The sequence below is a fragment of the Hyla sarda genome, chromosome 2 (assembly GCF_029499605.1).
Source record: "Hyla sarda isolate aHylSar1 chromosome 2, aHylSar1.hap1, whole genome shotgun sequence".
NCBI lineage: Eukaryota > Metazoa > Chordata > Amphibia > Anura > Hylidae > Hyla > Hyla sarda.
The window spans coordinates 86,964,413-86,986,510 of NC_079190.1; the positions used below are offsets into that span (position 1 = coordinate 86,964,413).

The window sequence follows — 22,098 nt, forward strand, 5'->3', positions numbered from 1 at the left end:
AGGTCTGTGAAGAGCAGCTCTATGAAGTGTGAAGTAGAGAAGGAGGGCATGGTAGAGCCAGGGGGGCATTTCTATATTTGCATAAAATGTATCAAACGTGCTAATTTTTTGTAAATTTTGTGCAAAAGTGTAAATTAGACAGACACTGTAAAGGGGTAGATCTGTGTCTACAATAGACACCTAATGATAAATGTCCCCCTATGTTTCTATCTGCCCACATTGTCGAGCCTTGTAATGGGTGTCCCTCTCATAGTTTCATAGCTAAAGATCTTTTCTTCTGGAGAGATCTCTGCATTTATATTAAATCCCGATCAATTTCTAAAACTCTGTAGTTGGAGTGAAAAACTGATGTTTAGGAAAAACTACCTGTGATTGAGCTGCTTTGCATGTTCCCTCTTCCCATAATGCCCAGTGGAATGCTAATGGCCTCTGAAGTTCCAAACACCAGTTATGGTGATCTCCTCAAGAAAAACTCTTACCCCATTCACACAGCTGATGATGCACAGCTCAGAACTTTGTTTTTTTTAATTATTTTTTTGGCATATTTATCTTTTGAGATGCATCTTATTAGCCATGCGTTGGGCCAGGGCTTCTGCACACAGTAATCTGAAGTCAGACGAGTTGTTTGGAAACCTGTCCTGAGGATGAAGATATTTTTGTTATCGTACCTGAATTAGGCTTTTAAAAACAGTCTGTCTACACGAAGGTATTTAGCAGAAAATATTGAGCCAAAATCTAAAGACAAGTTATGACATAGTTTCCCAAGAAAGTAAAAATAGAAATAGAACCATCTGTTATGCCAGAGAAGAACAGAGAACGGCAGTTCATGTCCATGCTTGCAATAGAACATGGACAACCTGGCCCTCATAGTTTTAGCAGATTGTGTGACCTGCGAGATGAGAAATAAGGTATGGGAATATGTCAGAGACAATGCAAAAGATGTACCAGAGATCATTTGAACTGAATTAGATGTTCAGGAATGTAAAAATGCCTAAATGTACCCCCCTCCAGCTCATGCACTCCTGGCCTGGGGAGGAGCAAAGTGTGAAGAAGTCAAAGATCAAGTAGCAGAATGCACAGCACATTCTCGTTACATTCTACTCCTGTTATACAGCAAGATGAAAGCTGAGGGAGAAGTGTGCAATATGACAGGATTTAATAAGAAAAAAAAAATAGGCCGAGCATTTTAGACAAAGCAGACCGTTTTTTTGGTGTGGGTCCAACTGCTGGGACCCCACCAATATCCTTAGTTCAAGTGGCTCTTTGGCTGTTGCAAAACTACAACTCCCATTATCCCTTAAGAGCCTCAGGCATTTTGGGAGTTGTAGACTTATAACTGCTGAAGAGCCACAGATTGAAGTACAGTTTCACCAATCATACCTGCAGAACAAGCGACTACAGTTCTGATGGGACAGTTGGGCAGACTACACAATAATATGACTCACATGTGACATCTTTGTAGTCTTTCCTTTTTATCATCTTGTCCCTCTGCAGATGCATGGACAATATTTGTTCCTCATTTTGTCAGCAGATCCTCATTCTCCATGGAAAGGCAATCATTATTATAAACCTGCCACACAATGTGCCCCCTTTAATATGGCCCTGACATACACTGTGCCCGAAATAATAATAATACTGCCACACACAGATTTTTCTATGTTAGGCTGAATTCCACCCCTGTACTGTTGTCCTCCAGGCTCCTCTGCCCCCCCCCCCCCAGACTACTAAGTCCTGCTCCAGGCTCCTCAGTCACCCCAGAACTACTACTCCTACAGACTTCTCTGACCTACTCTGCCCAGGGGCCCTGCATTGTCCTGGTCAGGGAGTCCAATTACCTGCAGTAGAAGTGGCAGCAACATCATCCACAGGCTCTTCTCCTGCTTAGCCGGGACAGAGACACATCAAGGACCTGCACGTGGCACGTCTGCTCACAGCAGCCACTGCTGGTGTTCAAACAACAGTGTCCCTGACCCAGCCGATTGAACTTGGGGCTGGCCAGGAGTCAGGCCCCCCATCAATGTGCCCAGAGAAGGGGCAGAGTGGCTGGGGCAGCAAACCTGTTTTTTTTTTTTTTTTTTTTTTAACAGGGCAGGAGAATGGCCAATGTCCAGTCCTACCCTGCTTAAAGGAATTTTCCAAAAATAAAACCTATTCTCACATGTCTAAATGTGAACATATATTGGTAAATAAAGTAATTTCACTACCTTTCTGTGGTCTTTCCTTCTGCTTCTGATGCAAATTGTCTGCTCTGTTGTCTTCATTAGTCCACATTTCCTGTCTACTTTACATCCTGACTTCCTGTTTCTGCTCTACCCTCTAGCTAGCCTTTCATCCACCTTTATCCCCATCCCACTACACCTTCTTGACTATAACTCTGCCTACTACACCCACATCTGCTTACTACACCCACATGAACTTCTCACATAGTGGAGGGAGATAAAATTGACTGAATTGCCAGCTAGAGTGTCGAGCAGAAACAGAAAGTCCATTATTGGACATACACTAGACAGGAAATTGGGCCAAAGATGACAACCCAGAAGATAGTTAGCGTAAGAAACTTGAAAGACCACAGAAAGGTACAATAAATGTACTAATATCTGTTTATTCGTTAGACATGACAGTTTGAAAACCTATTTGAATGCTCAAAAGGAGAGTGGCTGTCTACAGTGTAGTAAGGTAAATTCTTCTGTTCTGCCATGTTTTCCCCAACATGGAGAGAGGTAGCCATATGTTCACAAATCTCCTATGAAGAATGCCAGCCACACATTCCTCAGCCAGCCATGTGCTCTCTGCTTAGTTAACATCTCTGATAGAATTTAAGGACTAGAAGATCTATGGTGTTTTAGGGGTACATTCTTTTCCAAAGAGGTTGTTTACCAAGAGAGATGTAATCATTTTACATGCCTGAGAAAGCTTTTCTACTAGATTCAGTTTGTCTGATCAAGTCACTTTTAGTATCGGGTCTCCTGTCCCTTAACAGACACCCACTTTTGTCAGACCCTCATCCATCCCCATCCATTCTATACTGGCCCAGAACTTTTTCTCACCTCCTTATCCTGCAGTTTCCAAGGCTGCAGAAGTGGGCTGGGCAAGAGGCTTCCACAAGTCTAAAAGTGTGCGTCTATGCGGAAGCGGTGGGAGGAGGAAGCAGGAGGAAACATTTATACCCAGCAGAGTAATACTGAACTAATCTGGATTCATGCACATATTCAGGGTCTATATCAGAAGGATTGCACTAGATGCCCATCCTCTACCTTCATGTACTTCTAATTTTGCATTACAAAATTGTAGCATACATGCAACTTTACAAAGCCATTCTCCTTAGAAGTATGTGGGTACAATATGAAGATATATGCATTGCGTAGGGTTCAGACCTATAGATACCCGTATTCCATGAAGCAAGGTTCATCTAATCAGTTTTGACGTGTTAAGGGTTTCATTGTACAGATTAGAGATGAGCGAATTTACAGTAAATTCAATTCGTCACGGACTTCTCGGCTCGGCAGTTCATGACTTTTCCTGCATAAATTAGTTCAGCTTTCAAGTGCTCCGGTGGGCTGGAAAAGGTGGATACAGTCCTAGGAGACTCTTTCCTGGGACTGTATCTACCTTTTCCAGCCCTCCGGAGCACCTGAAGGCTGAACTAATTTACGCAGGATAAGTCATCAACTGCCGAGCCGAGAAGTTCGTGACGAATCGAATTTACTTTAAGTTCGCTCATCTCTAGTACAGATGTGACTATACCTAAATGAGGCTACCTCCGTGTGGTGGATGGGAGGACACGTTTTGATCAAAAAGTGTGCCAAGAGCCTCCATTTTTTGACCAAGAGTGCTGCTGCAACCTTCTTTTTTGTATACTCTGTATTTGCCACAGCAGGGTGCACCCGTGTATTAGGTAGTTGTGCTGGCTATGCTTCTTTTTGTTTTTGCTGTACAGATACTTAGTTTGCTCTCTAGCAATTTCTCATGATGCACATTGGTTAGAATTTCACAATATGTTAACTGAATCCTTCCCCGGCTACATCCACTAGGTTCATTCCGTCTGACAGGACTGTTCCGTATGACACAATGGGAAAGAGGAGAGAAGGGGAGGGTAGGTTGTGATCTGTGCTAGAAACGCTGGCGTGCATATACAGCGCGCGCTCCCGGACACCGGACCGGCATACTCTGCCACTGCTGAGTTACTTATGTACCCTTAGGATATTTACTCTCATCTCCCATATTATGCAAGACACTGCTGACTGTATCAGCACCTGACTGTCACACTACATAACGTGCATAATGTGGAGATGAAGCTTGTGCCACGATGTTAACCTGTGATTAACCCCTTGTGTGCTAAGTTTATTGCTTGGCTATGATTTAGCCTACATGGATATTGCATTGGCCTCAGATTCTTTAAGGTTTATAGTGCGAACAGTAGCGCACCTCTGTTATATGGTTTACTCCTGATGAAGTGTGAGGTACCCATCCTGATTTGTCCCCCACAGGGCAACCCGGTGGATCAGGGACAGTTATATCCTCTACATTGATATTTGAAGCTAGGAGCACCTTATGCTGCTGTATGCAGTTTAGCACTAGTGTTGATCAGTTGGCACTAATAAATCAATAGGTCCTCTCAGTAACAGATATATTGAATTTTCATTTTAGTTTTTTATATATTATTTGATTATATTTAATTTTGTGTGATTTTACCGAGCACGTATATTAAAAGTTACGTTTTAGATGATACCCCTGTTCCTTTGGAACATTTGTTTCTCAATCTGATTGGTTGCTATGGGCAATTGTCAACTTTTCTTTTACACAGGTTTTGATGAATCTCCTCAAGTTTGTAGAGACTTAGGCCATGTCCACACTTCACCTGTGCTTCATTTGGGGCCTCCGTCTTAGCCTCCGTCCGTCTTAGGAAAAATAATTTTACGATTTCTCATTGATTTACAGCTAACATCTGGCCGCAGCGTTTTTTGGCCCCTCACATAGGCTTGCATAGCGTGACGTCACACGGGGGCGGGGCCGTGCCGTCACAATGTTCCAGCCCCAGTGATCGCCAGTAATCAGACCCGGAGCGAACGTGCTCCGGGGACTGGTTCTAATGGGGTGCTGCGTGCAAAATCACGGGGGTCCCCAGTGGCGGAACTCCCTCGATCAGGCATCTTATCTCCTATCCTTTGGATAGGGGATAAGATGTCTTAGTGCTGGAGTACCCCTTTAATAGTGATCAAAGCGCATTAAATGTGGAGTTTATACACCTCCAAGTATAAGATTTAAACAACAACAAATGGCAGGAGGTGCTCAACCCCAAATGCAGTTGTGCATATATACTGGGGGAGCAGATCCTGCCCTTGTGATCTGTTGCTAAGGGTGATCCCCAGCATAAAAATGCATACAATGGAGGATGCCTGCAGTGGACTACAAGTGCCACAATGGCATCCTACACCAGATAAACGGTGTGGACCTAAATTCCTGTATTGTATTAAAGGGGCCAGCTTACTGAAAAGAGCCGATGCCCATCACTAGGATCTAGCCTTAGCTTTTTGGTTTACAAACTACACCAGCCCAGCCTTAGCTTAGCCTTTTGGTGTATGTGAAGAGTGAAATATCAGAAAATGTGACTTGCACAAAATTTATCAAATGCCCTGCGACCATTTAATACATTTGGTGCTCCTACACATTACCAGCACGCAAAAAAAAAGGTGAAGAGAAATGTTTAATTTAGGCTAAGTTTCCACTTGGTTTTTTTTCAGGCAGTTTTTGAGCCAAAGCCAGGGGGGTATTCAAAAGGAATAGGACATATAAAGGAAGGACTTACACTTCTCTTCCCTTATGGATCCACTTCTGACTTTGGCTCAAAAACTGCAGTGGCAGTTTTCCAAAAATTGCCAGAAAAAAACCTACAATGATAAATGCCCCCCACTGTGTGTAAACTTAGCCTGTATCTGTAGGACAGAAGACACAGCAGGCAGGTCTGTGTTATCAGGGACACAAGTGTGACAACGAACTACAACCCCCACCCCAGTCTGGGATTAACCCTTCATTGTGTACTTCACAATGTATTTTCCTGCAGAAGCATATTCAGAATCCAGTTTGTTTGTTTATTTCTTTCATTGTTCATTCATTTGCATTTTTTATAACATTAAAGGGGTGTTCCGGCCTTACACATCTTATCGCCTATTCTAAGGATAGGGGATAAGATGTCTGATCGCAGGGGTCCTGCCGATGGGACCCCCACCATCTCCGTGCAGCATTCTGTGCTGGGCGCTGCTACGAGCAAACACGCTGCAATGTGCACTTGCACACATTGCGGCCCCTCCCCCTGCTCCCTGAGCTAAGTCAAGAGCAGCTGCGTTGTGTGTGAGTATACTATGCATGCATGCGGCAACTCACACATTGCAGCGTGTCTGCTTGTAGCGGCAGATTGTAGCTATGAGCAGGCACAGATGGAGGCACAATGTAGGGGTCCATCGTTAGTGGATCCGTCCGGGTGAATGAGGCCCAAGGGTGACAATCACCACAAATAAAAAAGCACTGTAGGCATAGTGTCTTATATTTCCCTAATGACTCCTTGATAACTTCAGGCCTCAGTGTTTAAGAAAAAACCTTGTGCACCCTCCATGTTTTTTTTTTCCCCAAGCCTTTTGTCAGAAAAATGCCATGTATTAAAGCAATCATAAATTACACAAAAGTAATCCTTGCTCCAGATCTGCTATAAGAAAACCATATTGTAAGCATGTTCACATGTCCGAATTTTCGTACGAAATTCAATTGGATTTATTGGGATTATGCTTCAATGTGCACATCGCAGAATTTCTGCAGAAATTCCATTCTTTCTGTGGACTCCACGCAGAATGCATTGCCGTCTAAGTAATGCCAGCACCCGCAGTCTGCAGAATGTCTGCACAGAGATTTTTTGTGCGGATGTTATGGAGGAGTGTGAACATAGCCTAAATGTAACCCTATTAATAGCGTGTGTCAGGCTGCATTTTTTTTTTTTTGCCAACACTGGAAACACCGTATATACTCGAGTATAAGCCGAGTTTTTCAGCACAATTTTTCGTGCTGAAAACGCCCCCCTTGGCTTATACTCGAGTGAACTCTCCGCCTGTCAATCCCTTCTCAGTGGTCTTCAACCTGCAGACCTCCAGATGTTACAAAACCACAACTCCTAGCATGCCCGGACAGCCATCGGCTGGTCCGGGCCATTTATGCTGCAGGGACCACCCGGTGGGGAGGGTTAGTCATTCCGGGCTGTCCATTTTCACCGGGGGGCCCTCTTCTCCGCTTCGGGCCTGCCCTGGACTAGTGACGTTGCCCTGATGACGACGCACAGGGACGCGCATGAAGGTCCCTGTGCGTCATCGTCAAGGCAACGTCACTAGTCCGGGGCAGGCCCAGAGCGTGGAGAAGAGGGCCCCCCCCCCGGTGAAAATGGACAGCCCGGAATGACTAACCCTCCCCACCGGACGGTCCCTGCAGCATAGATGGCCTGGACCAGCTCACCCTTCCTTCCCACCGTGGGGAGGTGAGTAGAAAACTAAAGGGGGAGGTCTGGATGATGACGAAGGCCGCAGTGGTCTTCAACCTGCGGACCTCCAGAGGTTTCAAAACTACAACTCCCAGCATGGCCGGACAGCCGATGGCTGTCCAGGCATGCTGGGAGTTGTAGTTTTGCAACATCAGGAGGTCTGCAGGTTGAAGACCACTGATGAAGGGATTGACAGGCGGTGATGATGAAGGGGGGGGGGGGATGATGACGGGGGTCTGGATGATGTATTTCCCACCCTAGGCCTATAGTTTAGTCAATAACTTTTCCTGGGTTTTTGGGGTGAAATTAGGGGCCTCGGCTTACAATCGGGTCGGCTTATACTCGAGTATATACGATAAGCATTGAAGAAGGAGTTTGCTATTACATTATCAATTTAAAAAAAAAAATCATGTAAAATAATAACCTCTTAATGGGATTACAAAATGTTAACATTTTTTAAATGCAATAATTACATAACGTAATTAGCATAAAATTATTTTCTTTTGTGCACATATTACTGTACATAAAAAAAACTAGAATACAAAAAAATTCCCAAAATCCCCCTTTTTATGTAGCTATGGTTGCTGAACTGCACAAAGGCAAAAAGAAAAGCAAAAACCTGTAGCTAGCCATAAAGGCCCAAACATACTGCATCGCTGCAATGGGCATATTTGACTATTTCATCTCTATCATTTCAAACCTTGTGCCAAGAAGAGGAATTTCCAGCAGAAGAAATAAGGATAACCTCATCAGTAGAATTTTTTTGTCTTTCACAAAGGTGCTTTTTCTTACCTTTTGAGCTTCTTTCTTTACCTGTCGTCTACTAAGTCAGAGAATTTTGCTGCTGTCTCTTGAAAAACTGTGCTCATTGCCCAGAACCACAAGAAGAGCAGATCCTCCCACTCTTCTTTTCAGGGTTTTCTATAGGGCTCTATGATTCCAGGCTACGCCCTTGAAATAACATTCTCTTGGCATTTCTCCAAGTTTAACAGTGTAAAGAGAGTTGAATGCAATAACCAGGATCATGCACCTTTATTAATAGGTCTTTTCTGAAAGTCTTGCAGATGAAACCTGCTCAGCTGTTTATCCTTTTATGTTTTCCTTCCATTACTCAGCATTTTTTATTCAATACACAATTGCACGTTTGTTGCAGTATTAACACAAATACAGTGATCCCTCACATTACAATGGCCTCAACATACAACAGTTTCAACATACAATGGTCTTTTCAGGACCATTGCAACTTGAAACCAGACTCAACATACAATGCTATGGAATCTGCGAAAAGGGTCAATGGCTGGAAGAACCGACCAATCAGAATGGATATTTCACTGGTAAAACCTGTGTATTCCTAAAGTGCATGCACTGACTGGTGTCTGGTAGCGCCCCCTACAGTACAGGGAGGTATTACATGTTCTCTAACTACTTTTTACCTCTGCCAGGGTTAGCTGCTCCTTTGGACATTGTGTGTTCTGTACAGGACCCTGGAGAAGCTTCTGTCCTCTACATAGACCAGTGTTTCCCAAAGAGGTTGCCTCCAGCTGTTGCAAAACTACAACTCCCAGCATGCCTAGACAGCCGTTTGCTGTCCGGGCATGCTGGGAGTTGTAGTTTTGCAACAGCTGGAGGCACCCTGGTTGGGAAACACTGACATAGACAGTGATTTACAGCTCCCAGCAGATCTTTATTACTTTTATATGTAAGGATTTGCTTTATCTGTATTAGTTATCTACTTATTTAACGATCTAGTCGTTATCTACTGGCATAGTAGTACTTGAACTGTGCCCAAATTTTATGGCCAGTTACCCTTCATGAACTGTACCATCATTAGCGCTCTCACTCTGTTACCTACCCGGTTCAGCAGTTCAGATCCATCCCGGTGTAACTATCCTGGTGTAGCCATCCCGGCTCTGACGTCAGACGCCGGCACCACGAGGTGAACTTCCAGCCCTCCAGTACATGGTCCTGTCTACCAACTAACAAAGCGGTGAGGAATACCAACTCCAGCGCACGCCAGCGCCAGCAGTCCCCGGACACCACTACGATCTTCGGCGCCTGCCAGCGCCTTAGCCGACAGCGACTGCCACCACGCTCAGATCCTACTGGACCAGGCTCACAATTGGAAGCACCGCACAGAGAACTGTGCACACCACGGACACTCAGCCATTGCGGGAGCAATATCCATCGCCTGAGTTACAATTTACAGACCGGTAACAATTTCTAATAGTACAGACTGTTTGCTACTGTATCTAAAAGGGACATATCTACCCTAAATATCTAGAAGAGCAACTCGCTAATATATTTGCATGGTACAGATCTTACTCTGCTATTTTATTCTATTATTCTATGCCAAGTTTATAGTTTTAATACTATTGCCTAATACATTGTTAGGTTGCCTTTTAATATGTATGTTCTTCTTACAAGGGCCCTGTGAGAAGTGTCGAAATCTTATCTATATTTTATAAATAAATGATAATTATTATTGAAGCACGATCCACGTATATCCATTTTATACTCACCTAGAAGGTCCGGGCTACATTGTATTTTTTGGTTTTCCTTTTCTAGCAATTAAGGTATAGTTGCTTGCCCAGTTTGACCTCGGTGCGTAATAGTTGTGAGCTGCACACACCTACATAGTTTTTTCTAATTTACAAATCTGTTTAACTTTCTGGAGCCAGTTGATATATCTAAAAAAAAGTTTTTTCCTGGAATACACTTTTAATATTGTAACTTGAGGGACCACTGTATACTGCTGAAGTTGTCTGCACTGATTCTCAAGGATCTCTGCAGCGTTTAAAAAAAATAAAAAAATACTACCACTGCAGTTTTGGAGCCAAAGGCCAGAGCCAAAGGCCCTGCCTCACAGCCATTCCCACAGCTAGCTACGGCAGCATGTCTTGGTAGAAGCACAAAGGCTCACTACTTGCCATCCATACATGTTAAAAAAGTATGGGCCGTGCAAATTCATTCACATATATACATACATAAAATTCAAAAACTAAAAACTCATCAGTCCATAGAATAAAACAGGAAATCAATAATAAAGCATACATCTGTAGTTCATGTTCTACAAAATGGGTAGCAAAATATAGAAATATAGAAAATCAGCAGCAAAGTATGCACATGTGAACTTACCCTTACCATTTACTTCAATGGGGTCTACGGCGGATTCCACAGCAGAAAATCCACTGTCCAAAACTTGCTGATGACAGCTGTCAGGCCCAAGGCCTGATTATGCAAACATACATGTGTTTTATAATTGTATCTGTGTATAAACTAAGACCTGGGGGTGAGGGTCATTCAGACTGTGGGTTTGTGTATTGCATTTTATTGGGGGTCTGGCTGTTTGGCATCTGTTTGAAGTCATGCACTCTGGTCCCATCATATAATCAAACAGATAAGGGGTCAGGAAGAGAGATGCCCCACCTGGTGGGATCGGAGGGGAGGGGAGGGGAGGGGAGGGGGATGGAGATAAGACTTAAAATGCTGGACTCAACTGTTGTTCAAGGCTGTGCCAAAAGCTGACAAGAGCTGGACTCTCACTCCCAAGGACGGCTATACCATCATGCTGTGAGAACTTCATCTTTTGTTTTCTGAACTTGCCTTGCTAAACTCTTTTATATATTTTTGTACCTGTATATCATTTGTTTATTTTTATATATATAGCACTGTGATACCTTTTGTCAGATTAAATGTTTTATTAATCAGCTCTGATCTTTGATCTCTAAATATATGAGCTCACCTTTCTGAAGGCAGCTCTGGTGGAAACACGTTTATCTAAGGGTTAATTTGGTGACTTGCTGGGACTAGTAGTGGATACCCAGAGGTCTGGGGGCCTTAACCCTTGCACCATCACACTCTCTCTAGGGTCTTAGCTGGACCAATAGGGTGTGATCGTGACAACAGCATGTCCTGTTTCAAACTCACAGCAGGAAACACAGTGCATTTGCAAACAAATCTCCTTGTGTTAATGTACCCTTAAAATGTTTTTCATTCATTTATTACATGGGGCTGTTAAAGGGGTACTGCGCCCATAGACATCTCATCCCCTCCCCTATCCAAAGTATAGCTGATAAGATGTCAGATTGCCGGGGTCCCACTGCTGGGGACCCTCGGGATCTCCACTGCGGCACCCCGCTATCATTACTGCACAGAGCAGACTTGCTCCGTGAGTAATGACCAGCGATACAGGGGCCGGAGCATCGTGACGTCACGGCCTGCCCCCTTAATGCACATCTATGGGAGTGGGCGTGGTGGCCACCACGCCCCTCCCATAGACTTGTATTGAGGGGGCGAGGCGTTACATCACGACAGGGTGGAGCCATGACATAACGATGCTTTGGCCCCTGTATAGCCCGTCATTATGCACGGAGCGAGTTAGCTCTGTGCAATAATGACAGAGGGGTGCTGCAGCGGAGATCCCGGGGGTCCACAGCAGCAGGACCCCGGCGATCTGACATCTTATCCCCTATCCTTTGAATAGGGGATAAGATGTCTAGGGGAGGAGTACCCCTTTAAGGGTGTATGGAGAGTGCTCAAGTATGGAGCTTGCACCACACACGGAGACACTTGGCTGTTTGTGATGCCTTGGCTCAAGCCAATTTGTTGCCACAGCAGTCTGAAGCTTTTGCTAGGCCTCCATTGCTGCTGGGACTCTGCTATTGATAGAGGTTGCCTTTGGGTAACCTGTGAGTTATTTGTCAGCTTCCGGCAGCCTGAAGGGTTAAAGGAGAAATGCAGCGATAAACTTTTAACTTTCCCTGTGCCCGGGCTGCAAAAACTAAAAAAAATAACAACTTTAACTCACCTTCCTACATTCCCCCGTTGCACTAGTATCGGTGTTCTGTTCCTCCGGCACTGCTCGGCTCCCTGCTTCTTAGGCTCGGAACATCACACTGCGGACAGCGTATCGATGTCCTGCCTCGACCAGTGATAGGCTGAGTGCACTGTCACAAGTCGTCCCGAGCTCCTAACATGACAGTGCGCTCATTTCTCCTTTAAAATTAAGAATGCCATTACAACGTACAATTGGTCACAAAAAACAAAAAGCCCTCACATGGCTCTGTGGATGGAAAAAGGGCACAATCACAATATGGAATGTCTGCCAGGAGAAATTCTGGGTGCATATTCCGTGTGCAGCAGGCGCTGTTTGGACATGCGCTGTCACCTTTGGTTCTTAGAAGGAGAGGAGAAAAAAATTAAAGAGCAAAAATTTACATCCTGGTTTGTTAGAGGTTAAATTATGCCCTTAGCATGATGACCCAATCTGACTCAAATTGCTATAGCCCTGCTGCCTGCTCTGCAGCACAAGCAATAAGTATGAGAGCAGACAGCAGTAAACTACAGCAAAACGAGCAGAATATGATCTCTGCAGGCACGTAGGTTAATAAGTTAACATTTTAGTAACAATTATGTAACAATGCCAAACATTGTCACAAAATCATGTAATCCTGCTCTATTTGCCGATAACAGGGGGATACAGTCCATGAACAGCCCTTACAGTTCTTCTCTAACATGTTTTGATATGTATTTGAATGAAATGTGCAAAAGAAGAATGGGGTAGTAAATATGAAAGAAGCAACCTAATTGGTTGCTATGGGCAACTGCACAACTCTTCCTCTGCACAAAGTTTGATAAATCTCCTCAGTGTTCCCTCCATGATTTTAAGGCATCCAGGCCATGAGACAGCAAACTAAGCTTTAACTATGATGTTCCCTCCACAATCCTTCACCGTTAGGCTAGGTTTCTACTTTTATTGCCAATAAAAACACCCAGTGTTTTTTCTGTTAAAAAAAGATGCTGCAGCCAGATGTTAGCTGCAAGTCAATCGGGAACTGCAAAATCCTATATCCACTTTTTGTTCTTCAGTTTTGCGTTTTTTTTAAATCCTTTTGGTGTGTTTTTTTGCAATTTTGGGCTCCCTGGCAGTTTTAGAAAAATGACCTCATGTTGAGATTTTGACATTTTTTAGGGAAAGTCTATGAAAGTCTAGGAAAAAATCCCACAGCTTTTTTTTTTTTTTTTTTTTATCAATCCAAAAAAGGATGGGGTTAGCTTTTTAAAAAATTTAATTTGTAGGTTACCATAAAAAAAAATTAAATAAAAAAAAAAGATACAGTAGGGATGGAAAAATTGTAGTGAACGAAATTCATATTTTTTTAGAACCAAATTTTTATTAATTTTTAATCAGGGACCAATTTATGTGAACAGTCTGATCCATGCTGGGAGGAGTAGTAGTAGTAGTAGTAGTAGTAGTAGTACCTAAATAATGTCAGAAATATACAGAATAAAGTTAAACAGTAGTTAAAATCACACACACTTTATAAAACACATTATTAAAATACATTATTAATAAAAAGTTTCACAAAGTAATTTAAAAAACATAAATAAATTTTTATAATTAGATGGCCCCTTTATATATTTGTGATATTGACGGCTACATTTTTATATTCCTGCTCGCTCACATAAATTGGTCCTTGATTGAAAATGTATAAATTTATAAAAATAATATAAATTTCATTCCCCAAAATTTTTTCCAACAAACCTAACAAAATTCTTAAAAAACGCTCGCAGGGAAACTGCCAAAGGGGCAAAAAATGCAATTTTACACAAAGGAAAAAATGCCAAAAACGCAAAAATGCAGGGTAAATCAGTAGCAGGTTTTCTGTCATTTTTTCTGGAGTTAAAAAGCAACACAAAAAGACAGCACTAGAAAATGGTGTTGGCGTGCAGGGTTCTTTTACCTAAAAACGTTGCATTGTGCATTTTTTTAGTTCCACTTTTGTTTCATCTGTCCATAGATAATTTTCCCAGATGCATTATGGAACATCCAGGTGGTTCTGAGCAAACAGGAAGGGGTCTTCCCATCTGGCAAAATGATCATTTACAGACAGATGGGGGTCCAACCACTAAGACCCCAACTGTTCACCAGAATTAAGCAGAAACACAGCCCCAAAAGGAATGGAGTGGGCTGTGCATGCGTGGTCACTGGTGCATTCATTTTTTATGGACTTTCCGATTGTTGCCACCAAGTGTCAATTCACACTAGTCATCTGTGTAATCTGGGAAGATTCTTTTTTATAATGAGAAGTATTAGCATAGTGCCAAAGAGGTTACGGCATAATGATATGACACCAGGGTCACCTACACTAACCTGAATATTCAGGTTGATAATGTAGGTGACCATGTTTTTAACACTGCTTACTGGGGGAAAAAATTCAGTGTAGTGCTTCCTGAAGTATTAGTCCCATTGCTAATTTTTTAATTAATTTTTCTGTGCACTGGAGGCGAGGTGCTGCAGTTTGGGCAACGCTTTTTCCTGCCCGCTCCAGCTGATGTCAACGCTGCTGTCATGTGTGAGATAGACACAGGGGTGGATATTCATGACGGTGGCGGTGACACAGGTTAGTGTGGAAGACAACCACATACATTACACAAAAAAGGGGCTTCTAGGGCGGTGGTCTTCTGAAAGAAGGCATAGTAAATGAGGAACTGAAATTCTACCACAAAAGGGGGTGGTCTTCTTGAAGAAATTACACTGTAAATGTAACAATTTACACACTGAGAAAAATAGAACAAGAGAAAATAAACATTTACTTGTTTACTGTCCATTTATTTATAGCTGTAGTGGCAAAAGTACCTTACATTCCCATCTTATTGTGATAAACTTGCAGAAAAAGCTAAATATTAGTCAATTTTATCGACAGTAAAGTAAAAAATATTTGAGCGCTGTCCATATGAAAAGCCTTTATCTTATCTTCTCATTCATAGCCATCAAAGTTAGCAAAATTGCAATTAAAGGAATATTTTTGGCAGCAAAACATCTGTCAAAGATAAAAACATAATACATTAATAGAAGTACAACTGGCAGCACCATTAGAGAATGAGCTAGATGTAAAAATGACCATGGGATATAAAAAAAACTATTCCAGCACAAATATATTTCCCATTGTAAAAATTTGTGAACAATTTCAGTTTTTCAGTCCTGTCATTGATTGGAATGGATCAGTTCACCACATATGTAACAATTATCATATTTTTTTGGTTACAACAATACATGAAGCAAACTGTTATACTTGTCATGAGAACTTTCTAAACAGAGTTCTTTTGAGGGGCACATCGACCAATGTGGAAAACTCGTTTTTGTGCAATAAGATTTTCATGGGGGTCTGAGGAGGACAGATGCTGCACATTGGTCTGCAACCATGCCACAGCCCCCTACTACAAGCTCAGTGACCTTTATCAAGGTTTATCAGATGGTATTTTCCTTGAATGTGGTGCAAATCGCTTCAAAATTTGTTGCATCTGGGCACAGTGTGGCACAATGTTATTTAAAACACAATTATGTGTGTTTTCGGCACTCTTTGAGCCACAATTGATGAGGGGGGAGGGGCATGTCATTCTGGGGAAGGGGCATGAAGCCAAGCTGTGGTTGGTTTAGGTAAAGCCAGTCAGTTTGGGTTTCAGGCAGATTGATAATTCTGCGCCATTGATTTCTTTCTGAGTTACAAGTGTTTTATTGTTCTTTTTGGCTCCTTACTTTTTTTTTCTCCATTTTTTTCCAAAGCTGGGAGTGGAATTAAAAAAAAGGAAGGAATATAAAGGAAGGATTTATTCTTTTCTTTTCTTTAACCCCTTCAGGACGGAGCCCATTTTGGCCTTAAGGACCGGAGCGTTTTTTGCACATCTGACCACTGTCACTTTAAACATTAATAACTCTGGAATGCTTTTAGTTATCATTCTGATTCTGAGATTGTTTTTTCGTGACATATTCTACTTTAACATAGTGGTAAATTTTTGTCGATACTTGCATCCTTTCTTGGTGAAAAATCCGTAAATTTGATGAAAAATGTGAAAATTTAGCATCTTTCTAACTTTGAAGCTTTCTGCTTGTAAGGAAAATGGATATTACGAATACAATTTTTTTTGGTTCACATATACAATATGTCTACTTTATGTTTGCATCATAAAATTGACGTGTTTTCACTTTTGGAAGACACCAGAGGGCTTCAACGATCAGCAGCAATTTTCCGATTTTTCACAAAATTTTCAAACTCTGTATTTTTCAGGGACCAGTTCAGGTTTGAAGTGGATTTGAAGGGTCTTCATATTAGAAATACCCCATAAATGACCCCATTATAAAAACTACACCCCCCATAGTATTCAAAATGACATTCAGTCAGCGTTTTAACCCTTTAGGTGTTTCACACGAATAGCAGCAAAGTGAAGGAGAAAATTCACAATCTTCCTTTTTTATACTCACATGTTCTTGTAGACCCAATTTTTTAATTTTTACAAGGGGTAAAAGGACAAAATTTTTACTTGTATTTGTAGCCCAATTTCTCTCGAGTAAGGACATACCTCATATGTCTATGTAAAGTGTTCGACGGGCGCAGTAGAGGGCTCAGAAGGGAAGGAGCGACAAGGGGATTTTGGAGAGTACATTTTTCTGAAATGGTTTTTGGGGGGCATGTTGCATTTAGGAGGCCCTTATGGTGCCAGAACAGCAAAAAAAAAAAACCCACATGGCATACCATTTTGGAAACGAGACCCCTTGGGGAACGTAACAAGGAATAAAGTGAGCCTTAATACCCCACAGGTGTTTCACGACTTTTGCAAATGTAAAAAAAAAATAATAATTTTTACCTAAAATGCTTGTTTTCCCCCCAATTTTTTTTTAAAAAGGGTAATAGCAGAAAATACCCCTTAAAATTTGAAGCCCAATTTCTCCCGATTCAGAAAACACCCCATATGGGGGTGAAAAGTGCTCTGTTGGCGCACTACAGGTCTCGGAAGAGAAGGAGTCACATTTGGCTTTTCGAAAGAAAATTTTGCTCTTGGGGCATGCCGCATTTAGGAAGCCCCTATGGTGCCAGGACAGCAAAAAAAAAACCACATGGCATACCATTTTGGAAACTAGACCCCTCGGGAAACATAACAAGGGGTTAAGTGAACCTTTATACCCCACAGGTGTTTCACGACTTTTGCATATGTAAAAAAAAAAATTTTTTTTACGTAAAATGCTTGTTTTCCCAAAAATGTTACATTTTAAAAAAGGGTAAAAGCAGAAAATACCCCCCAAAATTTGTTAGGCAATTTCTCCCGAGTACGGCGATACCCCATATGTGACCCTAAACTGTTGCCTTAAAATACGACAGGGCTCCAAAGTGAGAGCGCCATGCGCATTTGAGGCCTAAATTAGGGATTGCATAGGGGTGGACTTAGGGGAATTCTACGCCAGTGATTCCCAAACAGGGTGCCTCCAGCTGTTGCAAAACTCCCAGCATGCCTGGACCAACAGCCAACGGGCATGCTGGAAGTTGTAGTTATGCAACCGGCAGATGCACCACTACAACTCCCAGCATGCACTTTAGCTGTTTGTGCAAGCTGGGAGTTGTAGTTATACAACAGCTGAAGGTACACTTTTCCATAGAAAAAATGTGCCTCCAGCTGTTGCAAAGCCATAAGTCCCAGCATGCCCATAAGGGAATGCTGGGAGTTGTGGTGGTCTGCCTCCTGCTGTTGCATAAATACAGCTCCCAGCATGCCCTTTTTGCATGCTGGGAGCTGTTGCTAAGCAACAGCAGGAGGCTGTCACTCACCTCCAACGATCCAGCCGCATGAGGTCAGTCCCTCGTCGTTGCCGCCGCTGCTCCTGGGGCCCCGATCCCAACATTGATGCCGGGAATCGGGGTCCCCAGCACCCGGGGTGCACGTCCCGCACCCGCTCACGTCCTCCGGAAGAGGGGCGGAGCGGGAGTGACACCCGCAGCAGGCGCCCTGATTGGTCGGCCGGTAATCCGGCCGATGAATCAGGGCGCTCGTGAGGTGGCTCCAGTACCACCTCACCCCTGCAGGCTCTGGCTGTTCGGGGCCGTCAGAGACGGCCCCGAACAGCCAGTAATTCCGGGTCACCGGGTCACTGGAGACCTGATTGACCCGGAATCGCCGCAGATCGCTGGACTGAATTGTCCAGCGATCTGTGGCGATCGCCGACATGGGGGGGCATAATGACCCCCCTGGGCGATATGCCGGGATGCCTGCTGAACGATTTCAGCAGGCATCCGGCTCCGGTCCCCAACCGGCTAGCGGTGGGGACCAGAATTCCCACGGGCGTATGGATACGCCCTCGGTCCTTAAGGACTCGGTATGCAGGGCGTATCCATACGCCCTATGTCCTGAAGAGGTTAATAATGTACTTCTGGCTTTGGCTTAAAAAATGCATGGAAAACTGGGGTTTTCCAAAATGTTGTGTGAAACCTGGTTTCTACAAGAGTTTTTGGTGCCTTTTTTTATTTAGTAACATTTTGCTGTTTGACGAGTTATTTGTAGGGATCTCTATGACATTATCATTTGTATAAACTTTTGAGATGTCATTCACACATGGGGAAAGATTAGATTCCAGGTGTAGCATGCTTTACTGCCCAGCTGGCCACCAAACCCAACGCTTGAACTGCATTGAAGTCTATTGATCGTATTAGTTGGATCAGGCGGCCACCCGAGGAGTGAAGCATGCTGCCAAACTCCTCCCTGGCTATAACTCACAATCACATGGGGCACTTTCTGAATGGCACTATTTATTAACGGTCTCTTTAAAATTGGGCACAATGTATATGGCACTGCTAATTATGTGTATGGTGCTATTTACTGTGGGGCACATTGGGGAAGCGGTCTTTGCTCTGTTTACTGGCAGGCACTGTTTACTGCAGTGCAGTATTGGAAGGCACTGGGCAACACAGCAGAAAAATTACTTGGGGTAACAATAGGATGACACTATTTAAGGGGTGCAGCAGGATAAGGCATTTATGCAGAGTGAGGGGATAAGCTGTATAGCATAGAGCCAAAGATTTTTGTGTGGCAAACTCTGCATAGGCAATTCATAGCTGGTGGTCTGGCGAAGATGGGGGAAAAAAAAGTTTTTTACTGCCTTTGACTGTTATGAGTATTTTTTGTTCAGCCTGTAGTGTGGTTATACTCTGCATGAAAGAAGGGTACAGTGACCCCCCAACCTACGATGGCCCCGACATACGATCATTTCAACATACGATGGCCTCTCAGAGGCCATCGCATGTTGAAGGCAGCATCAACATATGATGCTTTTGTATGTTGGGGCCATCGCATAAACGGCTATCTGGCAGCGCTGACTGCTTCAGCCGCCACCGGATAGCAGTTTACGGTGCCCCGTGTGGTCCGCTGACGATCACTTACCTGTCCTTGGAGCTCCGGCGCGTCCTCTTCGGGATCCCCTGCATCGTCGGCGCTCTCCATCGTCGTCCCGTCATTCAATAGGAGCGGCGTGTGTAGCGACGTGATGGCGGCGACGGCGAGAGAGGATGCCGGGGAAGCAGAGGCCTTGCCGGAGCGTCGGGGACACCCCGGGGACGCGGCGACAGCAATGGAGAGCGACATCTAGGGCAGCGGTGACGGTCCGGAGCGGCAGGGACAAGTGAGTATAACCTCCAATACCAATGGTCTTCAACCTGCGGACCTCCAGATGTTGAAAAACTACAACTCTCAGCATGCCCGGACAGCCGTTGGCTGTCCAGGCATGCTGGGTGTTGTAGTTTTGCAACATCTGGAGGTCCGCAGATTGTAGAACACTGTCCTATACTTTACATTGCACGGATCCCTCAACATACGATGGTTTCAACAAACGGTCCATTTGGAACGGATTACCATCGTATGTTGAGGGACCACTGTATTTGAATAGTCAACCGCAAATGTAAGAAGAGCCTACACTATCAAGCTTCAGTTGGTAAGGTGAGGGGCCTAGTGATGACTGCCCTGTTTGAGGCGCCCAAATTAACCCCCACTGTGCATGAATCAGTGGCAGCTCTTTGCACGGGGGAAGCCAGGGCGCCAGGCAGGAGATCGCGGGGTCCCAGTGGTTGGACCCCCCCCCCCGATTAGACACATATCCCCTATCACGTGGATAGGGAATAAGTTGTTAAGTACTGGAGTTCTCTTTTAAAGGCTTTTCTCATAAGGAGGCACATAAACTTGGCGTTTTAAGGAACATATTTACAAACATGCCATTTCAGTCACAGGATTTCAGTAAAGGTTTTAACCACCTATAAATTCTCCATGATAAAAAAAGGATGCATCTGACTTTCTTTGGAGCTAGAGGAGCTTGTGCAAGTTATTAGGATTGTTATTATTGTCATTTTATGTGGCACAGTAAAACAAAAATGGAGGTTGTCAACCCTGGGTTTACACACATGGAATACAATCAATTAGAATGCATTCAGTCTCACCCACCTATGTGCTCCTGTATATCAATGAACTCCTTGCGCAGGTTTAGGTGCATTTCTTGATGCCATATAATCAATAATAAATGTTGGGAAATAGGAAAGAGGGATGTAGAATAGTTTAGCATCCAGTCCAGCCGAGTATCTTGTCCAGGGGTGACATGCAGTCAGTGCATGCTCTATACAATTTGTCACCAAGTAACTTTTAGGAGAACTTGTTGTAACCAGCTGTTCCATGTTTTGTTGGTCTGTATACGTGCAATATAAAATAATATTTATTAAGTGTGCAGTAACCTATTTATACCATTTAAATCTTACAGCTTCTATGCATTCTTAAAGGGGTATTCCAGGGAAAAAAAACTTTTTTTTTTTAATATATCAACTGGCTCCAGAAAGTTAAACAGATTTGTAAATTACTTCTATTAAAAAATCTTAATCATTTCAGTACTTATGAGCTTCTGAAGTTAAGGTTGTTCATTGCTGTCTAAGTCCTCTCTGTTTACACATGTCTCAGGAAACGCCCAGTTTAGAAGAGGTTTGCTATGGGGATTTGCTTCTAAACTGGGTGCTTCCCGAGACAGGTGTCATCAGAGAGGACTTAGACAGAAAAGAACAACCTTAACTTCAGAAGCTCATAAGTACTGAAAGGATTAAGATTTTTTAATCAAAGTCATTTACAAATCTGTTTAACTTTCTGGAGCCAGGTGATATATAAAAAAAAAGTTTTTTCCTGGATAACCCCTTTAAGGCTGAAATGACACCATGTTTGATACAGTTTAACCCAAAAAAAAGGGCAACACATACAGTATCAAGTTTTACTCAAAACTACAGATGGCTGTGCTGTTAGTGCAGTTGGGGTAAATAGCATATCAAAAGGACTCTCAAAGTCTATGTTAGTTCTCTTTCATTTAGCTGATAAATAAAGATGGGGAGCTAATGAATTAAATATTGTAAGTTGTCAGATGACTAGGGTAAGGAGTGTGAATGGAGGTTTTGGAGAGAATGCATGCCCCGGGTAAAAACTGGATTTATGAAAGAAGAAGGGCTTATTAAAAAAAAAAAAAAAAAAAAAAAAAAATTAAGGGCTTATTAAAATAAATAAATAAATGAAAGATATACTAATCAATGAATTGTAATATATTGGTAAGATATATAGTGGATTTTGTAAATTAAAGTTATGGTGTAGAATTTTCAACTTCTTTTTGTTTTGTATGGCAAAAATTATAAATAAAGTTTATAAAAAAAAAGAAAAAAAAAGAAGGAACTAAACTAAAATCAGTACAAAAAATGGAACTAAACTTTTCAAAAATGAAAGAAGCGATCTGATTGGTT

At 42.9% G+C, this 22,098-nt stretch overlaps 2 protein-coding genes across 5 annotated transcripts in view; both read right to left on the bottom strand.

The window, feature by feature from the left end:
• Positions 1-8,440, bottom strand: part of LOC130358747 (retinol dehydrogenase 7-like) — a 51,461-nt gene extending 43,021 nt beyond the window's left edge. For both annotated transcript variants that reach the window (XM_056562472.1, XM_056562473.1), the window contains exon 1: positions 8,312-8,440. The gene's annotated coding sequence lies outside the window, so the exon portion shown is untranslated. The remainder of the gene's footprint in view (positions 1-8,311) is intronic.
• Positions 8,441-15,092: 6,652 nt separating this feature from the next.
• Positions 15,093-22,098, bottom strand: part of LOC130358751 (retinol dehydrogenase 7-like) — a 44,284-nt gene continuing 37,278 nt past the window's right edge. For all 3 annotated transcript variants that reach the window (XM_056562484.1, XM_056562485.1, XM_056562486.1), the window contains 2 exons: positions 20,777-21,014; positions 15,093-15,342 (listed from right to left, as the gene is read on the bottom strand). In XM_056562484.1, the coding sequence (XP_056418459.1) occupies positions 20,794-21,014 (221 nt within the window). In that variant the 3' untranslated portion in view covers positions 15,093-15,342; positions 20,777-20,793. The remainder of the gene's footprint in view (positions 15,343-20,776; positions 21,015-22,098) is intronic.